This window comes from Scleropages formosus, chromosome 9 (genome assembly GCF_900964775.1).
Source record: "Scleropages formosus chromosome 9, fSclFor1.1, whole genome shotgun sequence".
Taxonomy (NCBI): Eukaryota; Metazoa; Chordata; class Actinopteri; order Osteoglossiformes; family Osteoglossidae; genus Scleropages; species Scleropages formosus.
Genome location: NC_041814.1, coordinates 19,460,165 through 19,485,434, shown reverse-complemented (window position 1 = coordinate 19,485,434; position 25,270 = coordinate 19,460,165). Strand labels below are relative to the sequence as shown.

The 25,270-nt window shown below is 48.3% G+C and overlaps 1 protein-coding gene across 1 annotated transcript in view; it reads left to right on the top strand.

The window, feature by feature from the left end:
• Positions 1-25,270, top strand: part of kcnh2b (potassium voltage-gated channel, subfamily H (eag-related), member 2b) — a 142,774-nt gene that overhangs the window by 60,818 nt on the left and 56,686 nt on the right. The window contains exons 3-5 of the mRNA XM_029255017.1: positions 12,858-13,016; positions 13,625-14,023; positions 14,439-14,650. Coding sequence (XP_029110850.1) covers positions 12,858-13,016; positions 13,625-14,023; positions 14,439-14,650 — 770 coding nt within the window. The remainder of the gene's footprint in view (positions 1-12,857; positions 13,017-13,624; positions 14,024-14,438; positions 14,651-25,270) is intronic.

Sequence of the window (25,270 nt, the reverse complement as noted above, 5' to 3'; positions counted from 1 at the left end):
AAGAACAGGAGACTCGGGCTCTCTCGGAAAGTGCCACTCTTGAAGACGACCCACACCTCCGCAAGCCGTGTATTTTTATTGTGCCGTTCCAAAAATAGCACGTTGCCATGACTATGCATGTCAGCAAACGCTCTCGTCTCAGCCCGAAGTCCCGACAGTCTGCTGTCAGAAATTCGACGGTGAACATCATTCATTAGCTAAACACGGGCTTTTCCTGTCGTGGCACGAAGAGGGCCGCAGATTACACCGTGCGCTGTTGTTTCGGCGACGCTCTTGTCCTGCTAATGACTCTACCGATGACTGTGCTTGTGACAAGCTGCCTTGCCAAATACAGTAGTTACAGGGCACTCTAATAACAGTCAAGTATGAAAGTGCATCAGAAGAAGTGTGTTGTACTGGGGGTTTCGTATATAACAGCACCAGGGAACTTGCAATAAGCAAGACAGACCATCTGCTTTCTGAGTGTGTGTGACAGCGCATGTGGTTGCTCTGCAACCAGATCACAATCGGACTGTAGACGTTCCCCGTAAGACTGAAACACCCAGACACACACACACACATCCCATGTTTTCCGGCCCCTTGGTGGTCCAGCTCCCGAGGTCCAGAATCTAAAGCCTGGTGGTTCTCAGCTTTGTCTTTGCTGGAACAAAGCACCGTGTGTCACGGCGTTTCCCCGGAGCGGGCGCGTCGGACCCAAGCGCGGAGCACAGGGAGCTTGTTCAAGGGGCAATCCAGAAAACATGCAAGGTCAACCGATGTGCGAACGTAGTCCGAAGGGAGGAATCCGGGAAACGAAATCCAGCAGACAGGCGAGGAGTCGTGACAAACCAGGAGGTCGAGTACGAGGAGCAGGACGAGGAGCGGATGCTAGGAGCGCGAGTGAGTAATGAGGCTGAAGCGAGGTTCCGCAGCTTCCTACGGTCCGGGCTGCCCTTTTATGTGCCCGGATCCTGATCGGCTGCCGGTGTTGCGTGTTACCGAGGCGGAGGGCGTGACACCGTGTCCCCAAGATCCGCTGAGTCCCTTGCATCACTCAGGAGTGGTTTCATAACTCATGTACTTCAGATCTATTTCCCTCTGCAGCTTATGCCAAATTCAAAAGTTAGTCCTTCACCCTTTACACGAGCTGCTCTTGGAAATTCAGCCGGCAGCCGTCACTTTACTGTCTGTGTTTTTAAACCACCGCACCACCAGCAGGTCAGGAACGAACCAGCAGCTTTGTGAGGCTTGAATTTTAAACGTGGAGCCTCAAACACGTTAAAACGTCGGCAAAAACGCAGAGTCGGTCTCACCCATTTTCAGGGTTCGCTCTTCTTTACTACATATGATGCAACGTCATGTGTTGTTGTTACATCATTTTAGGCAACACTATTGTTTTTTTCCCTTAAATTTTTAAAAATGTCTCTTTCCGTGCGCGTTGCTCCGAGGTGCACGGCGATGGATGTGTTGTGTCCATGCATGGACGTCTTCAGGATGAATAGGCCCTTTTAAGTGACTGGAAAGCAGCTTAATGTAAGAATAGCTCTGTGTCCTTGCTCCATCTTTCAGCTGCTCAGTCTCCTTTTTGTTGTTTAAATCAGATTTCAGGCCTTCATTATCTTCAACAGTCGTCTTTTTTAAAAAATGAATCGCTGTGCCGCCATAAACAGCAGTCGGACGTCATCCTTCGCTGCTGGCGATAGAGCTTATGAGAAAAAGCAGATTTTCTCTCGGTCAATAAAGCAGGATTGTTTTATCTGCAGTTTTAATAAACCTTTAATAAATCTGTCAGATGGAAAGCTTTTCTTCATCGTCTTGCAGAAACCTGCGGTGGACGGTGGCGCTTCAGAAACCCGTGAGAGCTCCGATTCGCTGAAGAAGGAGCCCCGTAGGGTCGGCAGGGACACGTGCGCTTGTCCGGAATTCAAAAACCATGAAACGGCTTATCGGTATCTGCTTCTCGGGCTCTGGAGCATAAGCATACCCCAGCATATTACAGGGCAATCTCACACACACACACACACACACACACGCTCAAAGGGCAATTTAGAGTCAGCAGTTCACCTGAAACACATCTTTGGACCACGGGAGGAAATTCACACAAAGACAGAGAACATGCAAGCTCCATGTAGAGCGAGCAGGATTCCAACCCACATCCGAACCCACAACCGAGGTGTAGAGGCACCTGCTGCACAATTGTGCCCCTTTAAAGCACATTTTGGAAAGCTCCCCCAATGCATTTTATTTGACTCTGCAGAGTGAAGAATAGACGCAGACTCTCACATCCTTTTTGTTCATCGATTCTGATGAAATCGTTTATGGGAAAAGGCAGGAAGGAAATCAACACTGCATAATCAGCAACACGAAAAGAGAATGTTCTTAAAATAAGACCGTCAATGTAGCCCTGATTTCGTAATCATTTTATTTAATGAAAGATGTTAGATCTTGCTAAACATGTTTAGAATTAATTAAGCGCAGCAGCGTTTAATTTGATGAGGTGTGCGGCAGCGAGCGGCATTTCCTTTGTTACCTTAGCAACTCCTAAAAAGCTTTAATGAGCGGCGTGGGCTGATTGTGTGGATCCGCGGGAAGTGCAGGTGGCGGGCGGCTCCCGTGCCATCTTTCTGGGCCCGTTAACCCCCTCCCTCCTGTCGGATGAGGGTCCACATGCTCCTGGTGTGCTGACGGGGTGGGGTGGAGGAGGGGAAGATTGCCTGGAGGCGGCGGCTCAGACTGGCCAATCGGAGCTGTTCTCGCCGCCGGTGGAGCTGTGCATTCGAAGCAGGGTGCAGGATCCTGGCATTGCCTTGAGACTGCATTCCTTGCATTTATCAACCCCCCTATCCCCCCAACCAAATGAACAATCCTAAGCTAAATTACCCCAACCCCCATTTGGCTTTTACCATATTCTCACACATCTGCAGTGAAACAGGGAGAGGGGAGTTGCAGAAGCAGGGAAAGGGATGTGGGCGTTAATGACCGCTCGTCGATTGGTGAGGTTCGGATACATCGGGACAAGAGACAGGAAGGATGGTATAATCCGGGAGACCTGACGACGCGACCCACCCTGCGTGCGGAGCAGCGTGACTCAGGGAACTGCCCGCCAAGCCACTGATGTTCATTCAGAAATCCACGTCCTTGATGCCTGCGATAATCCTCCAGGCCCGGTTTCCTGTACCCCTAATGGGCGAGCCAGATCTGGAGCAGGTGGCCGCCATCCCTCCCCTCCGCGGCGGCACCGGCGGGGCCGATCCACGAGGCCACTCCCGAGAAGCTGCCTCCTTCGTGCGCCGCTCGAGCGCGCCGAGCACGGCGATCTCAGCACACAGCCTTGCGGCTCGCAGAGAAAAGCCAGTCCCGCTTTGTGCAACTCAATCCCGGCAGGTTAAATATTTAGCAGGACGAAGCGAGGGTGGGCGGCGAGGCCGGGGCCGCGGGGCGGGGGCGGGGGTGACGTTTAAGCAGACTGTTTAGACAAGCTTCTCCTGCACCTGCTTGCTGTCACCGTGACAGAGCTGCGAGCGTGTCGGACATCAAAATAGGAATTGTTCCGTCTGAATTTATTTATAGATAACGTGCCAAATTACCACTCGGGTTTAATAAGCATTAAGATCTCTGAGCGGCTCCTCCGATAACAGAAGCGGGATCTCGAGGAGGTCTCACCCATCTTTTTTCTGGAATTGTGTAATTCCTTTGGCTCCCTTATCTAAAGTGATGCCTGCAGTTTATATGCGTGCTGATATATCCGGAGCGATATTTACTGGAACGATTCGGGTCACGGCCGTCGATTAATGGCACGGCAAGCTTTTCCTTCTAAGGACAAAAAAACAACCCCGAACCTCTCGGTTCTACCTTTCTTAACCAACGCACCTCCTGCTGACGCCCTGTTTGCAGGCTTGGGTTCTTCCATCGTGCGCTCTCATTCGTGTGAAGTGGCTGTCAGGAGGAGGTGCTGCAGCTGTATGAGCAGCTGTCTGACTCACAACACTCGAATTCGGCACAGCGCGCAGGGTTGTGCTCTGTGTGTGTGTGTGTGTGTGTGTGTGTGTGTGTGTGTGTGTGTGTGTGTGTGTGTGTGGGGATGGGGTTGCTCCCGTCGTGCCCCCCCCCCCTACCTCCTACCCACAAGAAAACCCCCTTTTCCTCCCTTCTAAGACGAGTTATCCCTGATCACCATGATTGCAGTAAACATCTGACTGCGGCATCCTTTCCTGCTAATGATGGCCCGAGAGACTAGGCCGCGTTGTTTCTTGGGTTACCGGGCTGGTCTGTGGTGTGTGTTGTGTCAGAGAGCGTTTGTATGTATTTGTTTGGTCATTCTAAAGGTTGTTCTGGTTTTAATCCCATTGCTGTAGGCTTCTCCAATTTTCGTTCTAGCAGCGAATCCTTTTCGTGCGCCGCTGCCAAGGTCTGCTTTGGATGAGCCGGGATGAGAGCGGGATATAGTTCAACGACCTAGTTATAGCAGGTGCAGTCCGAGTGAAAAGCGCGAGTACTCCTGTGCACCCTGGGCGACACTTGTTTGGGATGAACTGGAGAGGAGAGTGAAAACAAAGTAGCTCACAAGGGTCGTACACCTCCGGGAACTGCTGCAGAAGAGCCCCGAAGACACGTCAGCTCAACGCCTTGACGAACTTATTAATCGAACGCCTCATGGAGGGAAAAAAACAAAACCTGGTTTAGAGCGCTGAAAACCTAATTACGGCTGTAGAACCTGATATGACATAATCACCCGTTCGCTCAGTAGAAATGATATGGATGTATGTGTCTCTATATGTGTATTAATACATACGTTGTCTACATATGTATTAAATATATAAATACAGCTGCAGCGCATGAGTTCCCCCTCTTGTCCGTATATAAATGATAGAACCTGTGTTTGTTAAATTCTTTCTAAAGAGCCTCTTTGAGCTGTCGTTCAATTAGTATTTGGTCCAACACAAGTGTTTGTCTTACGTTACCTCTGCGGACTCCCTTGGGCGTTGGACGCGCACGTACCTCATTCGGAGTCCTTTCTGAACGGAGGGGGAGAGGCGGGGATGGGGGCGGGGGGTGTCTGTTTGTACTCCCGGCAGCCTGTCGTTGTAGCGAGCGTTGGGTACTCCTGTAAACAGCAGGATGGTGGAATGTGACGTTCGCAGGATGCGCGGCTCTACAAAGGAACGGGGCACAGAGGTCACCGAAATGGGCCGGCACCGGTGCCTCGTGGGAGCTCAGCACCGCCAGACCCGCGCTGGTGAAATCGATTGTTTCCGGCATCTTGGCGGAATGTCATCCAGGGTCCGCTGCAGCTTCCCTGGCTGAGCTCTTAAGAGCGTGTGCGTTTTTGGTGTCTGTACAGCGTGTAGTGCCCACGCCTCTGGTGTTGGAGGCTGTAGGTTTGAATGCCACCTCTTGTGGTAGTGCCCAATCAGCAAGGTGTTTACTCTAAACTGCATCAGTAAAAATTTCCCAGCTGTTTAAATGGGTAAATCATTTGTAAGACGCTTTACGGAAAACTGTCAACTAAATGAAATTCTGGGTCTGTGTGTGTGCGTGAATTCTAATGGTTTTCTCAGAAGGAGGATGTAGCACGCCGGGGCGGGCTAAGAGCCGGGCGGAGCGGGGGGCGGAGCAACGACGCCGGAATCTAAGCAGGTCCTCTATTTCTTCCCTCGGGAGGACCGGTAAGAGAGAGAGAGAGCGGGAAGCCTGGATGCCGGAGACGAAGCCGGAGCACCAGGACGCACGAGCCCGAGCGCCTCGCCGACCCCGATCCCGCACCCGGAGCGCCGCCCCTCGACGCCAGTTCCCCGTGTCCCCTTTTCCCCCCTGTCCCTCTGTCCGCTGACACCCCTGCCCGTTAGTAAACCCCTCCTCACGAGCACCGCGCGCGTGACCGTCTCGGCCTCCTTTTGTTACAGAGGAATAACGCGATAAACCACAGTCTACCTTTTGCCCCTCCAACACTTGCACACCCGGGAAGCATAGTAATGTACACCCACTGGGCATGGACTAATACCATTGTCAAGTGTCTCTATAAGGGACAGAGGTGACACCCAGTATATGTCATCCTTGATATTTACACAGAGAGAGCCCCGGGCCAGGATGGACGTGGGGGGGGGCTTCCTTGGCCAATCACTGCGCCGTGTGCTGGAGCGTAAAGCCACATCACTTACTATGTTTCATTGCTAAGGGACCAGTGAGGGCTTTGAAGGCAGACTATTAGTAATTATTCATTTATCCAAGTCAGCTTAGAGTGATTTACCCATTTATGCAACTGGATTATTTTTACTGTATCAATTCAGGGTAAGTACCTTGTTCAAGTGCACTGCAGAAGGAGGACGTATTGGAATCTGGGTCCTTTAACGGTAAAGCCGCTGCTCCTGCTGTAAGGTGATGGGTAAGAAAGAGAATTGCAGGAGAGCTGATGCTTTCCCAGTAATGTAACAAGTAGGAATTCCAGGTGAGGCTTTGGGTCCGTGCCGATTGGCTCGCACTCAATGTAAATGTCGTTTGGTGAGGCTCCAGAACTGCCGAAGCATCCAAAAGCCGGGCACTCGGGGCAGGCCAGTTTGGTCCGGTGGTAACGTTACCCATCCCGCCCCGAGTACCCTGCTGCAGTAATTGGGCACCAGGGTTCGAGTGCGAGATGTTAATAATGCCACCTTGCACAGTCTGAGGCCGAGGGGTTTAGTTCTAGTCCTGTGTGTGTTTGACCTCATTTTGGACACACTCGCAGAGTCCAGCCCCTGTGATGGCGCTGTGGGTGTATGCCAGTGCTTCTCTGGCTGCTCTGCTGGGGATAAAGAGACTGGCACACTGGAATTCGGAAAGGCAGAGGGGCACAGAGGTACATTGACTGTCACGCAGGTTGAGTAACTGGCACTGCGGGACCTGCAAAAAGAGGCTTCGGTGCATTAAGATGGACACGTGCCTCCTGTGCGTGAGACTAGCATAGACATCTGGGGAATAAAATTCACATTTGTTGTGTGAAGTGTGAGGGCGTCAATTGCCTCCCCCCCCACTGGTGATTGATGGCCGGTGGCATGGCCCCCCCAGGATGTGTGTTTATGCACCGCAGCCAAGGACCGGCCATAATGCAGCACCTGTCTGAGCGCAACGTTCCACGGCAGCTGCCATCAATCAAGAACCGCCCCGCAGTGCCCGGACCCCCAGCCTCCTCCCCCCCACCCCCCCATCACGCCAGGTGGTGCCAGGGACCGGACACAGCGGTTCGCACCAGGTGGCCTCCATCGCCATCCCTGGCTGCTACTTATCACAATTAAAAGTGAACAGAGGCATGCTGATGAAAAAAAGAGCTGTTGCTCCGCTGGCCTCGGGTTTGAATGGAACCTTGGCCGCCTCCTGCCCCTTGCTTCCCTTCCTCAAACACCATTGGCTGGAGCGAGTGAGACGCGTCACAGTGACACCTCCCATTGATCTGCCACACACACACACACACGCACGCACACCACACATAGTCTGACTCGCGCGGTACGTCATGTCACTTTCTCCTTTTCCCCTTTTGGAGGAGGGGGATTTCTTTGAGCCCTTTAAGCAAAATGATACAATGTAGAATTATTGCTCCAAATGATATCAGTGATATCAGCCTAATGATGGTGGGCCGCAGTCTCTCTGTTACACTTTGAGGGAGAAAGTGATTCTATAGCATTATGTAATAGTATTCCTGTCCCACTTATTCCCTCCACACACACACACACACACAGAGTTATAGCCCTATCCACTGTCAGACTGTAGTGCTGCTGATCAATAAATTAATGCATATCAATCACAGAATATTAACTCCTGATGAGCGAGTGCTGCTGCGTTAAGAATAAAATGCAGCCCTTCTGTAGATGCTCGTGATTCAGATGTGTTCAGAAGAGACGTTTCCGTTTTGAAGAATCACTGCTGTCATGGGCTGCCATCTAGTGGAGTCTTCCAGCCCTATTGCATCTATCATACTGCTTAATTGGCTTTTCCACATTTGATTAGCCGATCTTCGTCTTTATTTAGCTAATACACTTCTCCAAGGCGTCTTAGAAAAGTTACGTTTCCAACTAAGCTACATTCAATGTTTTACCCATTTGTACTGTTAAGTACTGTATTTAATTCAGGATGAATCCACTGATTAACAGGAGGGAGGGTTCGAACCCGGGTCTTTGGATGAAAGTGACACCTCTAACCACTACACTGAAACCTTATTATTTTTGCTGTTGTTGCTACTATCATTATTATTATGATGTTTGTTATCATAAATATGATTGGTTTGGGGGAAATGCTCAGCAGTGAGAAACTTTTTACCTTTTAGGGACAATTCATGACAAAGCAGATAGGTGATGTGCTGTTTTAAAGGCCTACCCAGTTGTAGGTGTTGTTACTTTTAACTGCTTTTGAGCTGGGGACTTTGTGCAAAGCAACTTATGTTCGATGAGGCCTTTGCCATAGTTTATGTTTTTATAGAGCGGAGTATTTTTATTGTGTCAATTCAGAGTAAATACTTTGATCAGGGCTGCAGTGGCAGGAGCAGAGATCTAACTATCTAGATGAAGAGAAACTCTGACCACTAAACCACCAGCTGCGGCCACATTGTTACCTTCTGTCCCGAATGAGACCCTTCCAGTAGTTTCAGAACGTCTCTATATCCTGTATTGCCTCGATGCTCTATCGTACTGTGCTGCTTTTTAGCGTAGTACTTAAAGTACTTGTACTCTACATTTCAACGATAATGTTTTGGTGATCGTTACTAGCTTACTTGCAATTCATTTTAATTTATAGTTTCTCATACTTCTGGCAGTTTTTATGGGCTGAACAGTGTACGGCGAGTACTGTTTGGTTTCTGATGACACCTTTATCCAAAGCGATGTAAAACGCTAGGTGCGCCGCACGCTGCCGCATGCGTGACTTCATTGCTCTACGTTGCAGGGCGTTCACTCAAGCTGTTCAGCCTTGATGTCTTTCCCATGCATGGGGGGCGCTCTTGCAGTGCCGCATTTCAGTGACATTTACTCTTCAACTCCGCAGTTCAGATATTCAGGTCCCGTTTAACGGGATGCTGCGGAGTGTCTCACTTTACGAGCGCGGAAACGGAAGTAATATTTTCCTTAGCAATAATCGCTTTGCCCGCTTCTCATTTTCTCTTTTGCGTAATGTGCCGTGGCTAAGCGGACACCCTAGTCAGGTGGGTCCCTTTCCTTTGGGTTGCCTGAGGTGAGCTCTGTTTTTCGCTTCTCAAATCTACTCTCATCCTGCCCGAGCTTTGATAAGATGTTCGCTGGATAATCTGCCCCCCCCCCCCCTCCGCCCACCCCGACTTCCCTGTCCCCGTTCTGATTCTGTAATGGCCTTTAAGGCTGGACTTCACGCTTTGCGGAGTGGAGCTTCCGCCCCCCCAGGTGCCGAACCTGGGTTTGTTGATCAGCGACCAAGCGTCAGTGCTCATTAACCCCTGACGTATTGAATGAGCAGGAGAAAGGAAAAAAATAATTAAGGATTCGGGTTATGTAGCGTGTACGCCGCTCAGCTCCTCTTAGGTGATTGTAAGGTGGGGTCTTAGGGAAGCACTTAAATTCCTGCCGCCGTATCATGCGTCTGTGTCATTTACCACATTTATTCTAAGAGTTGTTCAGAAAGATGGATGTAAACAGATGTAAAACTCTGACGGCCAAGTGCAAATAAACATGCCGGAACAATCCATCTTTTGGAATTCTCGGTATTTCTGCCAGAATGAGGAGTTTTTCGGCATTACGTTACTTTTTTAGACCTTGTGCCCTGGGAGGTACGGTGGGTGGTGCTGGTGTCTTAGAGCTCCCGGGCTGTGAGTTCAGATGCGGGTTTGAATCCGGTTCGGTCGGTCCTGTGTTTGCATGTTCTCCCGGTGTTTGCATAGGTTTCCTCTGGATACTCTGGTTTCTTCCCACAGTTCAAAGGCACGTGTTACGGGTGCAATGCTTACTCCATGCCCATTATGTGTGTGTTGCATGTATGATGGAAGAACAAATTACAGATAGTTCTGATGGCAAATTTGAATTGTATGTATGAGTGAATGAGTGTGTGTGTGTGTGTGTGTGTGTGTGTGTGTGAGAGAGAGAGAGAGAGAGCGAGAGAGAGAGAGAGAGAGAGAGAGATTGTCTTCTGGTGGACTGGCTTCCCATCTAGGTTTTACCCTGCTTCACATGCCCTTTTCTTCCAGGTTATGCTTCAGACCACCGTACCCTGCTCCGAACAGTAATGTTAACAACAATGGATCATTTTTTTTTTTTTTTTTTTTAGCTAATGTGTTTTATATGGAGCTTGTTTATGTTTTTAGTTTGGTTAGTATGGTGCACAAAGAAAACTTTTGTGTTCCCAGTTACGAAGGAGAAACTGTTGTGCTTAAGTGTTACCGGGCCTCACTCCAAGAGCGTCAGCGTTGCCATCGCTCAAAGTAAATGAAATGATTTTAGTACAAGGGATTGACAATGCTGGCTGAATCTTAAAGTGGATTACTCTTTTGAGTGGAGGGAAAAAAGGAAGTATAATGAATTGAAGTCAAATCCCCTTCCCATTGAATTCTAATCCCAGTTCTGGACATGAACGAGAGCGAGAGAGAGCCGCGTCTCTCACGAGGATTAAAATTAATGTCAGGTCATGCAATCTGCTGGATAACATACAAGCAGTCCTCCCATGTCCTACAAAATCTGCAGAAGCGCAGTCGAAAAGGAGCCCTTTCTGTGTTTTCTGAAGAGCTCTTTCGAAGCATCACTCTATTATGAATTCATGAAATACCCTTAGAAATGACAGAAACAAGCGTTAGATGGGTGGGTGGATTGACTTTCTCTCTGCTCAACCACATGGCTTCAAGGGAAAGAAGCCTGAATGGAGATATGGTATGAGCACCTGCTGGAGACCAAGTCGCAGCATGTATGAGAACACCTCTGCTCAAAGTACAGAAAGTCGTCCACCCCCCACCCCCCCACAAGAAAACCCATACAGTAAAGAAAAAGGCACTGAAGAGTAAGTAAAATTCGGTCTAAGCGAATGAGTTTGTGTGTTTCATCGTGTGCTCACATGAGGTTCGATCGATTGGGCAATTGCGCGCTCACATGAGGTTCACGCTGCCAGGAAGAGACATGTGGCGAAAAGGCCGCTAATCCCCCTTTACAGTTGTCCGCTTTTTCAACGCTGAGATTACGGAGCGGTCCAATCCCCTGCAAACACGGTCTGCCCTCCTGCCGGTGGGACGCCGGCTGGCGGAACGCGATTCGCGGAGCTCGGCCACACCGGGCAAGGGCGACCGCGTGACGACGCTGCCCGGTGGGCTCACCCGGCAACCTGGACTCCAGTGGAGCGAGGGCAGGCCAGTGAGACAGGGGCTGCGTGGAGGGACCGAAGACAGGTCAGTGTAGGGGTCGACCGTTCATACGGTGTCGAAAGGTACAGAAACGGGTTCGGGGTTATGGGCGCTGTGTCCTGAGCGCTTCCTCGTATTACTCAGTGCGCGCTGTGGTCTCAGGGACGCATTGTGTTCTCGGGAACTGCTTACTCTACAAACGTGTCAAACAGTTTCTCTTGCTTTGATCTTTCTCGTCTTGTTGACATGCTTAGGAAGTCCTCTGGGTGGAAGACATCTAATATGTTTTTCAAACTGTGTGCTGAGAAATGATTAATGTTTATTTTGAATTTGACAGGATTTTCTCTCCATTTACGTCCAAGCAGCGCTTGCGGGAAAATTGCTCCCATGTGGTGTTTTTGGGTGAAGACACCTGTGTCTCATCATTAGAAAAATTCACTAATCCCACCCTGGGAAGTGTTGTGGAGATGTCGACTGGGGATTGGATTTCACCCTTGCTACTTGTGCTGTTTCTCATCCAAGTGTTTCTCATTGAGTCTGACAGCATCATGGAAGCATGAACAAACTGGGATTTACTTTTCAGTAGAATAATTTCTTTAGCGAGAGGAGTGTTAAGAAGCCTTTTGAAAGGTTCAGCGACAGGACCTTGTTCTTACATACCTTTGTCTTTAACCGCTATGCCACCTACTGACTCTGTATGCAACGTGTGACTCACAGGAGTGTTGAGTCCACATTTATTGTTACATCAGCATAGATACGATGAGGATACATGAAGGATGTGGAAGAGAAGGGATGAACTCACAGCGTAGCGGAGAAGGTGGTAAAAAACACTTTATCGGTTCACAGAGGCTAAGATGTTTTTGTAATACGTTGCGGTCGGCTGGGACCCAGAAACCCTCCCAGGACCTTAAGCCAGGGATGTTCTCGCAGTGTTGATACTGTGTTCACCTCAGAGTCTGAACTGGTGTCTCTGCGTTAGAGTTTGGGAGTGTGTGTTTCCATTCACTGTTGCCTGGTGATGATGTTCACCCTTAAGATCATTTACCGTATTATAACAGTTTGCATGGCCACTGTGTGCGTGATCACAGGGAGAACACGCAGGCTACACACAGAGTCGGAATCTTACCCAGATCCGAACCCACAGCCCAGGAGCTGTGAGGCACCAGCGCTCCCCGCTGCATCGCTGTCCCACCCTCCGCTATGGTAGATCTATGCACTGTTACCTTTTTTTATGCCGGTGATGTGATTCATTCAATATTCATTAGCACTGGGCTGTAAAATAACTGTAATCCAACAAAAGCTTAAGAGAGGTCAATGTGTTATTGCATGTTCTCTAATCTGCTTTGTGGCTTTAGATAATAAGAGTAACACGACCGATTTTTTTTTTTGTACAGGTGTGTAAGTTTTTGAAATACCCCATCTGCAAATGAACGTATTTCCTGTAACGTGTAACAGGTAGTGACGGTGCGTTACAGCACACCTTTTGCTCGTGCGCCTGCGTATCCCCGTGCTTCTGCCTGCGCGAGTCGGTGCGGTGTACTGAATGCTCTCTCCCACCCCCAAGGCGCGTGCTTCCTGTGCATGGTGGATGTGGTGCCCGTGAAGAACGAGGATGGCGTGGTGATCATGTTCATCCTCAACTTTGAGGTCATGACCGAGGACGGACGGCGAGACACCAGCCGAGACCTCAGCCACAAGCTGCCCATCCCCTGGCTCTCCTCCGGTACGACCACCTCTGTGCTGAGGCCTGTGGATGCCCCCCCCCCCCCCACTGGATAACCATCTGCACTTGTTTCCTTTGTTTCTGCATGTGTTGTTTTTGTAATACTCTACTCAGTCAGCGTATCTACGTTTTCAAAGGTAGATTGGCAACAACCGAAATGATGTTTATCGTGGTAATATCTTAGATTCGAGTAATCGACATGATGGGATTGTCCAATACTTTTAGAGATAATCCTTCCAAAGAAGGAATACTACAAAACAAAATGAACTCCTCCGCTATTAATGCCTTTTGGATCACAAGAGAAGTAAACGCCGAGATCGCAGATGCCCACTTTCATTTAAAGCACTTTTCTGTTGTTATTGCACGAAGCTCTTGGGTAATCGGAGTTAAACCTGGGAAAACACGCACGCTGCATTGCTGTGCGACGCTTGTGGGAATTTCTAATATAAAGATCAAAGTTTATCAAGTGGTAAAATGTACAGAATGTACTTTTAAGATGAATACATTGCAACGTAAAATGCATAAAGAGATCTTTAAAATTGATTGCAGCGGTGCACTGAGCTCACTCCCCTGCTCCCTGTATGTCTGCACCTGCCCCAACGCCCTAGGTCGTTCGCGTGGGTTCAAGGTGCGACTCCCCCTCCTTCGCTCTCTGACCAATAGCAGACAATCTCTGCGGGACGACCCAGAAGCGGGCCGTTTGCAGGACGCTTCCCGCCTCAGCCACGAGTCCCTGGCGCTGGACGAACTCCTTTCCTTGCCGGACAAATCTGAGCCGGGGCCGCCCTGGCCGGAGGAGGCTCGGCCCTTGCCTCTGCCCCCACCTCCTCCGCCGCCGCCGCCGCCGCCGGCCCACCGCCTGAACCCCGACGCCTCCGTATCGCGCTGCAGCTTGTCACAGAGCCGCTCGCGGGAGAGCTTCCACAGCATGAGGCGCGCCTCCTCCGTCGATGACATCGAGGCCATGCGGCCCGAGTGGGAGCGCAAGTTCCGGCCTGGCGGCACAGGTGGGCTGAGCGGGAGCCCCGGGGGGCATCGGAGCACTGGCTGTTAAACGCGTGACCTTAGCCCCGGCGCTGACAAGTCCAGAGTTGCCGCGGAGATCTTTAGCAGGAATTAAAGAGAATGACTTCTAAGGTGAAGGGTGTCAGTTCACGTAGGAAGAGAAGCGCAACTTAAGTTTCATTTGTGCAGTAGAAAATCCAGCAGAATAAATAGAGGAAATTTTAAAGTCTGTAAAATCCTCAGCAGAGTAATTCAAAATTAACAGCTCGGGAAATATATACCAGACCCGATTGCTAAGCCTGACTTTAGACGTTACAGCTAAGTTTTTCCTCGTGGATTTGCAACAATCGATGTCATCTCAGAAGGCTGTCAAAAATGTCTTGTTACACAAGGTCTCCGCTGATTGTGTCCATGCAGGGGTGACAAACAACAGATCCAACATACTAAACTCTACCTCCGACTCGGACCTCATGCGCTACCGGACCATCAGCAAGATCCCCCATATCACCCTGAACTTTGCCGACTTCAAACCGGACCCTCTCATCGCCCTCCCGCCTGGGGAGATGGACATTATTGCTCCCTGCAAGCTGATGGACCGCACGCACCATGTCACGGAGAAGGTCACGCAGGTAACAGTCGTGGCCCCTCTGGCTCTTCCTTATTTTTAACTGTATTTCTTTTCACATTTCAATTTTCTCATACTTCTTTCGTGTGGCGTAGATGTGACCTGTATTTATGTATCCAGGCCATAGATGGCATAATAGAATAGGGGTGAAGCCTGTCCGGTTCCAATCGCTTCCAGAGAGCGTACGGGAGATGTCTGATGTCGATAGGTGTCAGTGATCAATAACAAGATGTTGTACATCGTTGATGCTATCGGCGGACCGGGCCAACAATCAGCACTGAGCTGATGTTTGTGCAGGCAAAATATTTTTTTCAGTCATTGTTATTGATGTTTCATTTTTCTTTTAAAATAGCTTGATGTTTATAAAATTAAAATAGTAGTCCGACAACATTTTTCTGAATTTATTTCAGTTATAACTGAGATATATACAGAACTCAACCTCCAGATAAATCGAGCTATGCCTCTGTTATTAAGTTCTTTTGATTGGGGCTTAGTGATAACGCTGACTTTGGAGTTATGAACAAATCAGTTTTATAAACAGACTTTCGGTCCCAGCTGTGTTTTTTATCTGAGGAGCCAGTTTACTGGCTGACCTTTTTTTGATCTGTTGACTGAATGTAATGCTATTTTGTATACACAATTTTATTGTATTTGCAAAAAAGTTACTGAAAGCTGCTTTGAAGAGGTTGTGCAGAGATAGTTTGTAGATAGAAAAATTAGTGAGATGGGGAAGCAGTGAAAATGTTTCCTTGGTAGCCTGGTGGTTACAAGTACTGCCTTTGGACACAAAGGTTGCTGGTTCAAATACCACCTTTGGCTATAATACCCTAGTGCAAGGTACTTACCCTAAGTTGCTCCACTAAAATTACCCAGTTGTATAAATAAGTAAGTAATTATAGGTAGAATAACATTGCAAGTTGCTTGGAAAAAAGTGTCAGCTACATGAATAATGTAAGTCTCCGAAATGCAGGTAGATAATGAATCACAGAGCAGCACCTGACAGGGTTGTACGCAGCGTATGAACGCACAGCTGTGTAACATCACGCCTGGTCCGTGGCGAATGTGGCTGTTTAATCCCTTCCGGCCCGCAGCGCTGCCGGCATCGCCCGTTACGAGGGATGCGATATGCCAGAGAGGTGACTGTGAAGCGATGTCTGATTCACCAGTAATTCTGCTAGCGCTTTGTTTCCACAGGAGGTGCTGCCGCTCTTCACTCGCTTTCTAACCTGAGGAAAAACACTCAAAGCGGTGTTGAGATGGTTCTGTTATTACCGGCCTTTCTTACTTGCTATCCGGGATGAACAGATGGGGCGCGTTGTCGTTTTGGAGAGGACGGGGGAGGTCCGCGTTCTCGGCCGATAACATAAACGGCACCTGTTCCCTAGGTGATATTAGCTGTCCCGATACCGTATGAGTGGACATTTTGGGTCTTTTCGCTGACAACATATTGATGATTGCTTTATAAGCTCTTTGTGGCGGGACTGTGTTTATGGAGCTGTCAGATTACCGTGATCACTGTTATCCCTGCTCTTCATCTTCTCCCTGCCCCCCTGCCAACCAAAGTACGTAAGTCACGTCTGTCACCGTGGCACCGTTGCCATGGCGAAACCTCATCAGACCGGCATGTAGTTGTCACAGAGATGAACTTCTCCAATAGCCGAAATAGAAGGAATAGGTTCGAGTGTCAGAGCTCTGCTCCCTGCAGTGTCACGGCAGTTTGTTAGCACATATTAACCAGAGTACAAACTGGAGTCCTGGCAGCGTACGGCTGCAAAAACCGGAGTCACGGCAGCGGATGGGTAATATGTTGTATGAAGCCTTTAATGAAATATAAACTAATTAAAGCATGTAAACTGAGTAGTTAAGGGTAACAAAAATTCTTTTGAATGATGTATTTAGGCTCTTGCCTAACTATTACATCTAAAACAGCAAATCAGGGATTTTCAATGTGAATACTGGCCCCTTCCCATAGGTCTGTTGAGCAAAAGTTTTGCGACAGGCTAGCAACACTTTTATTTTTGCGGCACAGTGATTTTACTGCACTAAGCAATGGACTGAGTAACACACGCACTGGCTGAAACCGCTTGTCCCGCGCAGGGTCGCGGCAAACCGAAGCCTAACCCGGCAACATAGGGTACAGAGCTGGAGGGGGAGGGGACACACCCAGGACGGGACACCAGTCCATCGCAAGGAACCCCAAGCGGGACTCAAACTCCAGACCCAGCAGAGAGCAGGACCTGGCCAAACCCGCTGCGCCGCCGCGCCGCCGCACCGCCCCCCCCGCGCGTAACACAACTGAAGATTTTTGTCCAGAAGAATCATCAAGCTTTCGTGTGCCCTGTTGCCTCATGTGGTGACTGATGAATGTGCTGCTGTTAATTATGTCAGATAAGATGTCTGAGAATACTTTGGTGCACAGTTTTACCCAAGATCCTCTGTCATATGTTGTGTTTTATGAGTCTCATGGATGTAAGTTGTCAAATCTGGCAGTTATTAGAAGCTCTGCTCTGAGAAGCATGTCGTTCCCATCCCAAGAAGCGATGCGGTCAGTCTGGGCTTGGGGTTCGCAGGACCACGGCTCAGCACCGATGGATATGTACAAATCGGGGTGCAAACGAGGGGTCACGGATCCCACTTAGGAGCTGGAACGGCACCGGCTGTGTTCTCCAGTTCACTGTGCAGTATTTTCAGGCCCATGGGGGAATTACCCTGTAGCACATGCCCTACTGAAAACTGTGTGAGATGTCTAAAAATACACCGGAATACCCGAATCTCGAGCCAAGGCTGCTATCTAGCCTCTGCAGACTGTCTCCATAGTAAGATCGCTGGCACTTCTGGACACCTCCTCCAGCTGGCTCCTCTCATAGTGGTTACGGCTACAGCCTTACAATGTGAAGGTAGTTGGTTTAAATCCCAATCCTGCTCTAGTACACTTGATCAAAGTACTTACCCTGAATCGATGGAATAAAAACATCCCGTTGTACGAAAGAGCAAATCATCGAGAACTGTATTACTGGATATTGTAGGTCACGTTGGACAAAGAAGTCAGCTAAATAAACTTTTATGGCTCCATTACACCACCTGCTGTGCCACTCTAGATGTGACAGGACCTGTTTGAGGGGGATATCTGGATATTTGTTATGATTCTTCCTCAAAGGAAAACTGACGGCCACTACGTAGTTCTGCTGAAACAGCCCTGTCTGTAGGTGCAGTAGTTCAGTCTCACCAGCAGAGAGGGATGTTGTTGCACAACACACTCACTGCTCTTATTTCCGCTGATGGTCAGCAGCTTCGTAAATTCACCTAAACGGCATCGTGCAGTCCTTTACATGGTGTGTCCCGTGTATTCGTCAAACCGTCCTGTACTCTAGGCCGAGGAAATGTATAACGGAAATGGAAATGGTCTAAAACAAGGAAAATGTCATGAGGAATAAACTGTGATCCAAGATTATTAGGGTAGCTGGACTTATTTTGCCCGGTTTCAGAGGTTGTTTGAGCTGCACGCGTGACGGTCTGTCCCCCGTGGACGACATGAACACGAGTGGATTTTTAATTTCCTCTCGCTGCCTTAAACTCCTACCCGTTGCCTGTCGGTGGTCTCTCCGTAGCTTCTTTGTTCGGAGGCACGTGAGCAATGTGAGGACCCTTGAAGAGAACCGGACTGGTTAGCGTGTGGGACGGCCGTGGGGATTTGCAGTGAGGCATTCTGGGACACTGGGGCTCATGAGCATCACTCATGTTTTCAAGTCTGGCTCTTTCAACCCAGCTTCCTTTGCTGTGTGCATCCATCCTGTCAGTGTGCGTTACCAGTGCTGTCAAACTTGTTTACTGCTCCTCAGCTGCCTTCTCCAGCCTTGTGCTCCCTTCTCATCGCTGACCCTCTGAGGTAAGAGCACACGTCGCCTGAAAGTCTGACTGTCGGCTGTGTTTCCGCACACGGTGGTGTAGCGGCGCCCAGTCAACCAGGCCGGATCTCCATGGGCTCGAGCTGCATTTCGGCAGTAGGCCGTGTGCTACGACACGGGTCTCTCTCCCTCTCTCATCCATGACCGAAGCGACCGTCTCCGTTTGGTACCGAGGCGGGGTTGCGAGGGTGGTCACGAGCACCAATATGAGCACGTCCCCGAGCTCCACCTTGCACGCCATCCCAGTTCCCCACCCCATCCCAGTGCACCGTGACCTAATTTAAGTGCTCTTGGCCCATTCATCACTGGGGACCAGGCAGGAGGCACAGCATCGCGCTGCTCCTTCTCATCACCGTGCAGTAATTGCATTGAGTAGCAGCAGGACAGAGTGGCTCTGAGAATAAGCAGCATTGACCGAGCATTAATTTGTACCCTTTATTTATGGGCGTCAGGCTGGGAGCCGGGGAGTAGCTTACTCAGACTTGTGTGCGTGTGGTCAGCGCACTACATCCTTGATAGAAAGCTCCACGCCGAATGTTTGAAAAGAACAGATGTTCCGAATCTCGGTTTCGCGAGTTTCTGCGAGCGTGCATCCGCTTCGACCGCGCCCCCACGTGGAACGCTGCGGCCCCGGCCCGGTCGGAGCCTCCCGGGATGTGGAGTCGGAGGTCAAGGAGGAGCGCACCGGGGGACTCCGCTGCCATTTGAAGGCACATTGACTACCTGAGATCCCAGCTCCCCAGCGCACAGCCTAAATGCCAGTTTAAATACCAAGAGAGCGCCGCAGGTTCCCTCACGCAGAGCCTGCGGCCCTGTCGCAGCGCAACGCGGCATGACCCTGGCTTAATTACCGCAGCGGCAGAGGTGCCTGGCATCAGCTGGCAAGGTATGGCCCTCTAGAGCCCGCGCTGGACTCCGAGTCTTGGGCCTTCTTAGGGATGCTTTTGAAATAGACCAGCGTTACGAGTCGTCACGCTGTAATTGTACTGTAGCTGTGGAAACGTCTGCTATGCACGTTGTCCCTTCGATATGCAAAGTTGATCACAAATTAGCAAAAATGATACCACGCACGTTAAAATAAATGTATTTACCTGGGAGGGAAACTTATTAAAATTGCCCTTGATACGCAGTCTGGCCGGTGCGGGGGTAATAAACCAAGTGTAAGAGCATCTGACAAAACAGGCATTGTTGTAAACTGGTCACGTGTAGCCCGAGGGTCTCGTAAAGTCCGACTGTACGCGATTCAGCTGTGACGCAGCCGGAGCCTTTATTTATGAAAAGCCCACGGCGGTGCCCCGTAGGATCTCGCCGTTCTGATATCGTCACTTTTTCTCCCTCTGTTTGCACACGCGGTGTTCGGTGCTCCGCCTGTGATGTATGCCTCTCGCCCAGCGTTCCCCGTGGACCCGACTGCCGCCGACACCCAGGTTTTGCTCGTATTTCCTGTGTCAGGGGAGCTTTATATGGGTCTGGAGGAATGCACAAATAGAGAAATCAGCAGGGAAAACAAGTCGGCGGCAAATATGAAGAAATGAGTTGCGTTCAGCAGGCCTGCAGGGAGCCGTTTTCCAGCGTGAAGCAGAGACCGTAATTTACGCACGGTGTGAAAGTGAACCCAGCAGATGTGCCCCACCTTAGAGACCCTGAGCACTGCGTACACCTGCCGACAGAGGGACCGTGCAACCCGATGTCTTTTACAGGGATGCCGTATGCCATCCTATGACTTGTGATCGCGTGATCTTCGTGCAACCTTTTCATGTCCTCCGTGTGTTAAAAATCTGAGTCCGCTCAACACGCTTCTCACGTGCATATATATTTTCAGTCCGGCCTTTTTTTAAAAGACAGTGTTAATTTTAAAACAATATATGTACTTACTCAGGTAACTTCAGATGTAAATAGAGGTTAGGCATATTTGGTTCCTATTATTAATATTATCATTTTCCGTTAAGTATCAATAATTGCTTGTCCATTGCAGGGTTATTTTGGTCCAGAGCTCTCACTAACAAAGGGTGCCAAGCAAGGTAAACACTGGATGGCACTCTAGCCCATCACCGGGCAATCACGCACACTCATTCACATAGATATACACATCATGGGCCATTTAAAGTCACCAGTCCATCTGAAATGCATTTTTAAATTCGAGAAGAAACTGGAGCACGTGGAGGATACCCACTCAGACATGGAAAGAACATGCAAAGGCCTCACAGACTGAACCAGCAGCTGTGCTAATGTACCATTATTATTACTTTTATTCATTTCGCTGATGCTTTTCTCCAAAGCACTTCACAATGGTAAGGGTGTTATATTACCTAACTTTTTACCCATTTATAAAGCTGGGTAATTTTACTGGAGCAATTCAGGGTAAGTACCTTGCTCAATGGTACTCCAGGTGGAGGTGATGTTCAGACCTGTCACTTTTGGATCCGAAGTCAGCAGCGCTATCCACTACGCTACCAGTGGCCCCCATTATGGTTATTGCTCCTTGTGTTTAATTGTTTAGCTGACACATTCAAATCCAAAACATACCCTAAAATGTGGATTACTCGTGTCCATTACATTTGGACTACGTTCGGGTATACACCGATCAGCCAAAACATTGCAGTCACCTGTCTAATATTGTGTAGGTCCCCCTTGTGCTGCCAAAACAGCTCTGACCCATCAAGGCATGAACTCCACAAGACCTCTGAAGGTGTTCTGTGGTATCTGGCACCAAGGCATTAGCAGCAGATCCTTAAAGTCCTGCAAGTTGCGAGGTGGGACCTTCACGGATTGGACTTGTTTTCCAGCACATCCTACAGATGCTTGATTGGATTGAGATCTTGGGAATTTGGAAGCCAAGTCAACATCTCGAAGTTTGTCATGTTACTCAAACCATTCCTGAACAATTTTTGCAGTGTGGCAGGGCCACTGCCATCAGAGAATAGCATTGCCATGACAAGGTGTACATGATCTGCAACAATCTTTAGGTACATGGTACATGTCAAAGTAACATCCACATGAATACTAGGACCCAAGGTTTCCCAGCAGAACATTCCCCAGAGCATCACACTTTCTCCACCGGCTTGCCTTCTTCCCAAAGTCCATCCTGTTGCCACCTCTTCCACAAGTAAATGGCACACATGCACCCAACTATCCACACACACACACATTTTCAGAACCACTTGTCCCATACAGGGTCACGGGGAACCGGAGCCTACCCGGCAACACAGGGCGTAAGGCCAGAGGGGGAGGGGACACACCCCGGACGGGACACCAGTCCGTCGCAAGGCACCCCAAGCAGGACTCGAACCCCAGATCCACTGGAGAGCAGGACCCAGTCCAACCCACTGCGCCACCGCACCCCCCTCCCGACTATCCATATGATCTTAAAGGAAAGATGATTCGTCAGACCAGGTCACCTTCTTCCATTGCTCCATGGTCCAGTTCTGACGCTCACATACCCATTGTAGGCGCTTTCGGTGGTGGACAGGGTGACGGGTCAGCATGGAAATTCTGACTAGTCTGTGGCTATGCAACAAGCTGCGATGCACTGTGTGTTCTCACACTTTCCTGTCTTGGCCAGCATTAAGGTTTTCAGCAATTTGTGCTACAGTAGCTCTTCTGTGGGATCGGACCAGACAGGCTAGCCTTCACTGCCCACGCACATCAATGAGCCTTGGGCACCCATGACCCTGCCACCGGTTCACCAGTTGTCCTTCCTTGGACCACTTTTGGTAGGTACTAACCACTGCATACCGGGAACACCCCACAAGACCTGCCGTTTTGGAGATGTTCTGACCCAATCGTCTAGCCATCACAATCTGGCCCTTCTCAAAGTCACTCAGATCCTTACGCTTGCCCATTTATCCTGCTTCCAACACATCAAATTGAAGAACTGACTGTTCACTTGCTGCCCAATATATACTACCTCTTGACAGGTGCCACTGTAACGAGATCATCAAGGTTATTCTCTTCACTTGTCGCTGACTGGTGTATTTTTGGAACTAAATAATACTGTTTGTTACAATTTCCATTCACCCATCCAATTTATAAACCGCTTATGTAGGTGAGAGCTGTCATGTGTTGCATTTAAAGTAATAATATTAAACCTGGATGGATTTAACAAAAACATGGAGTTTCTCTCTGGGCATTTTACCCAAAGTAATTTTTAGATCTGTGCAGAAGTTTCACGATACTTTACATGAGCAGTTGATGTTAAGTGCTTTGTGTTTCAGACATCTTTCTGGGTTTAAACCAACAACTTTGGTTGTGTGCATGGCTTTACAGTTCTTAACTACAGTATGCTGGCTTATAGGACTTCAGTCATAAGAACACAGCATGTACCTTAATTACATGTATTAATTCAGCTTTCCTCCAAAGAAACTTACAGCATGAAGGTACTTCTAATTATTTACCCATTCATACAGCTGGGTAATTTTTCTGGAGAAATTTTAGGGTAAGTGCAGTGCTCAAGGGTGCTACAGCTGGAGGTGGGATTCAAACCTATGACCTTTTGGGCCGAAAGGCAGCGGAGCTATCCACTACATTTTCAGCTGTCGCCAGTTAATGGTTAGAGTTGTTGCTTTTCTGTCAGACGACATGGTTTTGAACCCCACTCCTGTTATGGTGCTCTTGATCAATGAACTTGCCCTTAATTTCTCCAGTAGAAGTCACCAAGCTGTACACATATAAACCTTTGAAAGAAGCTTAGTGTGGTAAACCTACAATTGTATGTCACTTTGGGAAAAAAAATAATAGATGAAATGCTAAATGAATAGATGAAAATGTATGCAAGGACTCTTAATAAGCACAGGTCAGCTACAGGACATTGAGTCCTGCCAGGTATGTGGCACATTAATCCGGAAATCAGACACACTTGGTAAAACAAAAAAGACTCCTTCACTCTTTGATTAAAAGGGGGAAAAACCAGTTTTTCTCAAATGACTTAATTCAAGTGCCATTTTTACTGTCTTACAAAATCTAATCAAAATGACTTCATTCAAGTGCTGCTTTTATCGTGTCTAAGAAAACTAATCAAAAATGTTCATTTCTTCTAAAAACCTATGCAGAATGCGGCATTTTTTGCACCAGACCCACAGATGAAAATTCTGCAGTTCACATCTCAGGTCCTTCTCCAGCACTAAACAGGTCATGGTGCTTATATGATACTAAGCATGAACAAACACATCCATACACACGGTTGAGCCCAGTTTTTTATGGTGAATCTGACATTAAAATGAAGATATGACCTACATAATAATGGAAGGGAGTGCATTTGTGGGGATTTGTAATTCAGTTCATTATATTATCTCCTTGGCTCTTATTTCCAGTAAATGGAAGTTATAGATGTCTCGTTCAGGCTGCAACGTGATTTGGGGCCAAGTGAAAGAACATACCCCTCGACGCGAAATATTGAGGGCTCAGAGCCTCTGTTCTAGAGCTTTGCATGAGTATTTAACAGTCATCTTAGTTGTTAAGGACACGTACTTGTAAGCGGAAGGCTGTCAGTTCAAGTCTCAAGCAGAGCTCTTCTGTTAATGGGTGTAGTCTTAATTTATAGATAAAAGCATCAGCTAATTTATTAATGATAATCCTATTAAACATGCAAGGGTAACAGGAAGCATAGTGTTTAGAGCTCTCAAATTCCACTCAGAAGGTTGCTGGTTCAGATCCCACTCCTGCTGTAGTACCTTTGAACCAGGTACTTTCCATAATTTTTTATTTTTTTGTTAAAAATACCCTGCTGTGTAAGTGGATATTATTTTTAAGAGCTTAGTATACAAACCCGACATTGTATGGTGTCTTGCTCAACGGATTCGGTCAGATAAATAAATAAGAACTAATATCTATTGAGGGAAAGTGTTCTTAGAAAGAGCTGCTGTTGACTTCTGCTCGTCTAGCCGACCTGGAATATGTCTAGGCTATACATTCTGGCGTTTCTGTTCAACACTGATCCACTGTTTATGTGACATGCCAAAGCACATAGTCATTATTTATGTCGGATTGAAGTTGAATTATTGCTTTAAATGTCAGTCAAATTGGTCTTGTTCACCTCTAATTTCCATCGCATTGTCAGTCTCATTTAGTCCTAATGAATGAATGTCTTCTTGTTAAGTGTGTCTGATGAGACTTTTGAGAGACATCACTTTACATCTTCTTTTCACACAGCTATGAAACTATATCTGACAGGCCTTGAGTGGGTGTTTACTAGTTCACCATTTTAAGTTCAGGGCTTTTGTAATAGATATATAATTTCTTCATCAACAGTGATAAAGTAGAAATCACTGCTATGTAGGTGATACACAAAATTATAAGACATTATACACTATTGTGTCTACACAAGGAAGCAAATTGTCAGGCGTGTGTCATTATCCACATACAGCTTTTCACAAACTTTGTTGGGCAATGAGGGTGAGAGTGTGATTGTGTTTGCCAAAAAATTGCTGCTCTTCAACCAGTTGTGTATCATTCATCTTAGTTGATCCTGGCTCACATAGAGCTCTCACAGAGCGGTCTTCTGCGCTCCTTTGGAATTCGATATGTTTGGATGGTGATGATGACAAAAACAAGAACCTGTCAGTCGAGCTTCCCACATCACTCCCCAGCCAGACACACCCCGGGTACCGTTGTTTATAAATAATTCATTGCCTGAGTTATCTATGTAGCAACTGCTTATTAATAATGTGCATCAGCTTTAGGAGGAAGATCTTAGTTTTGGAGGAGAACCGCATTAAAGGATT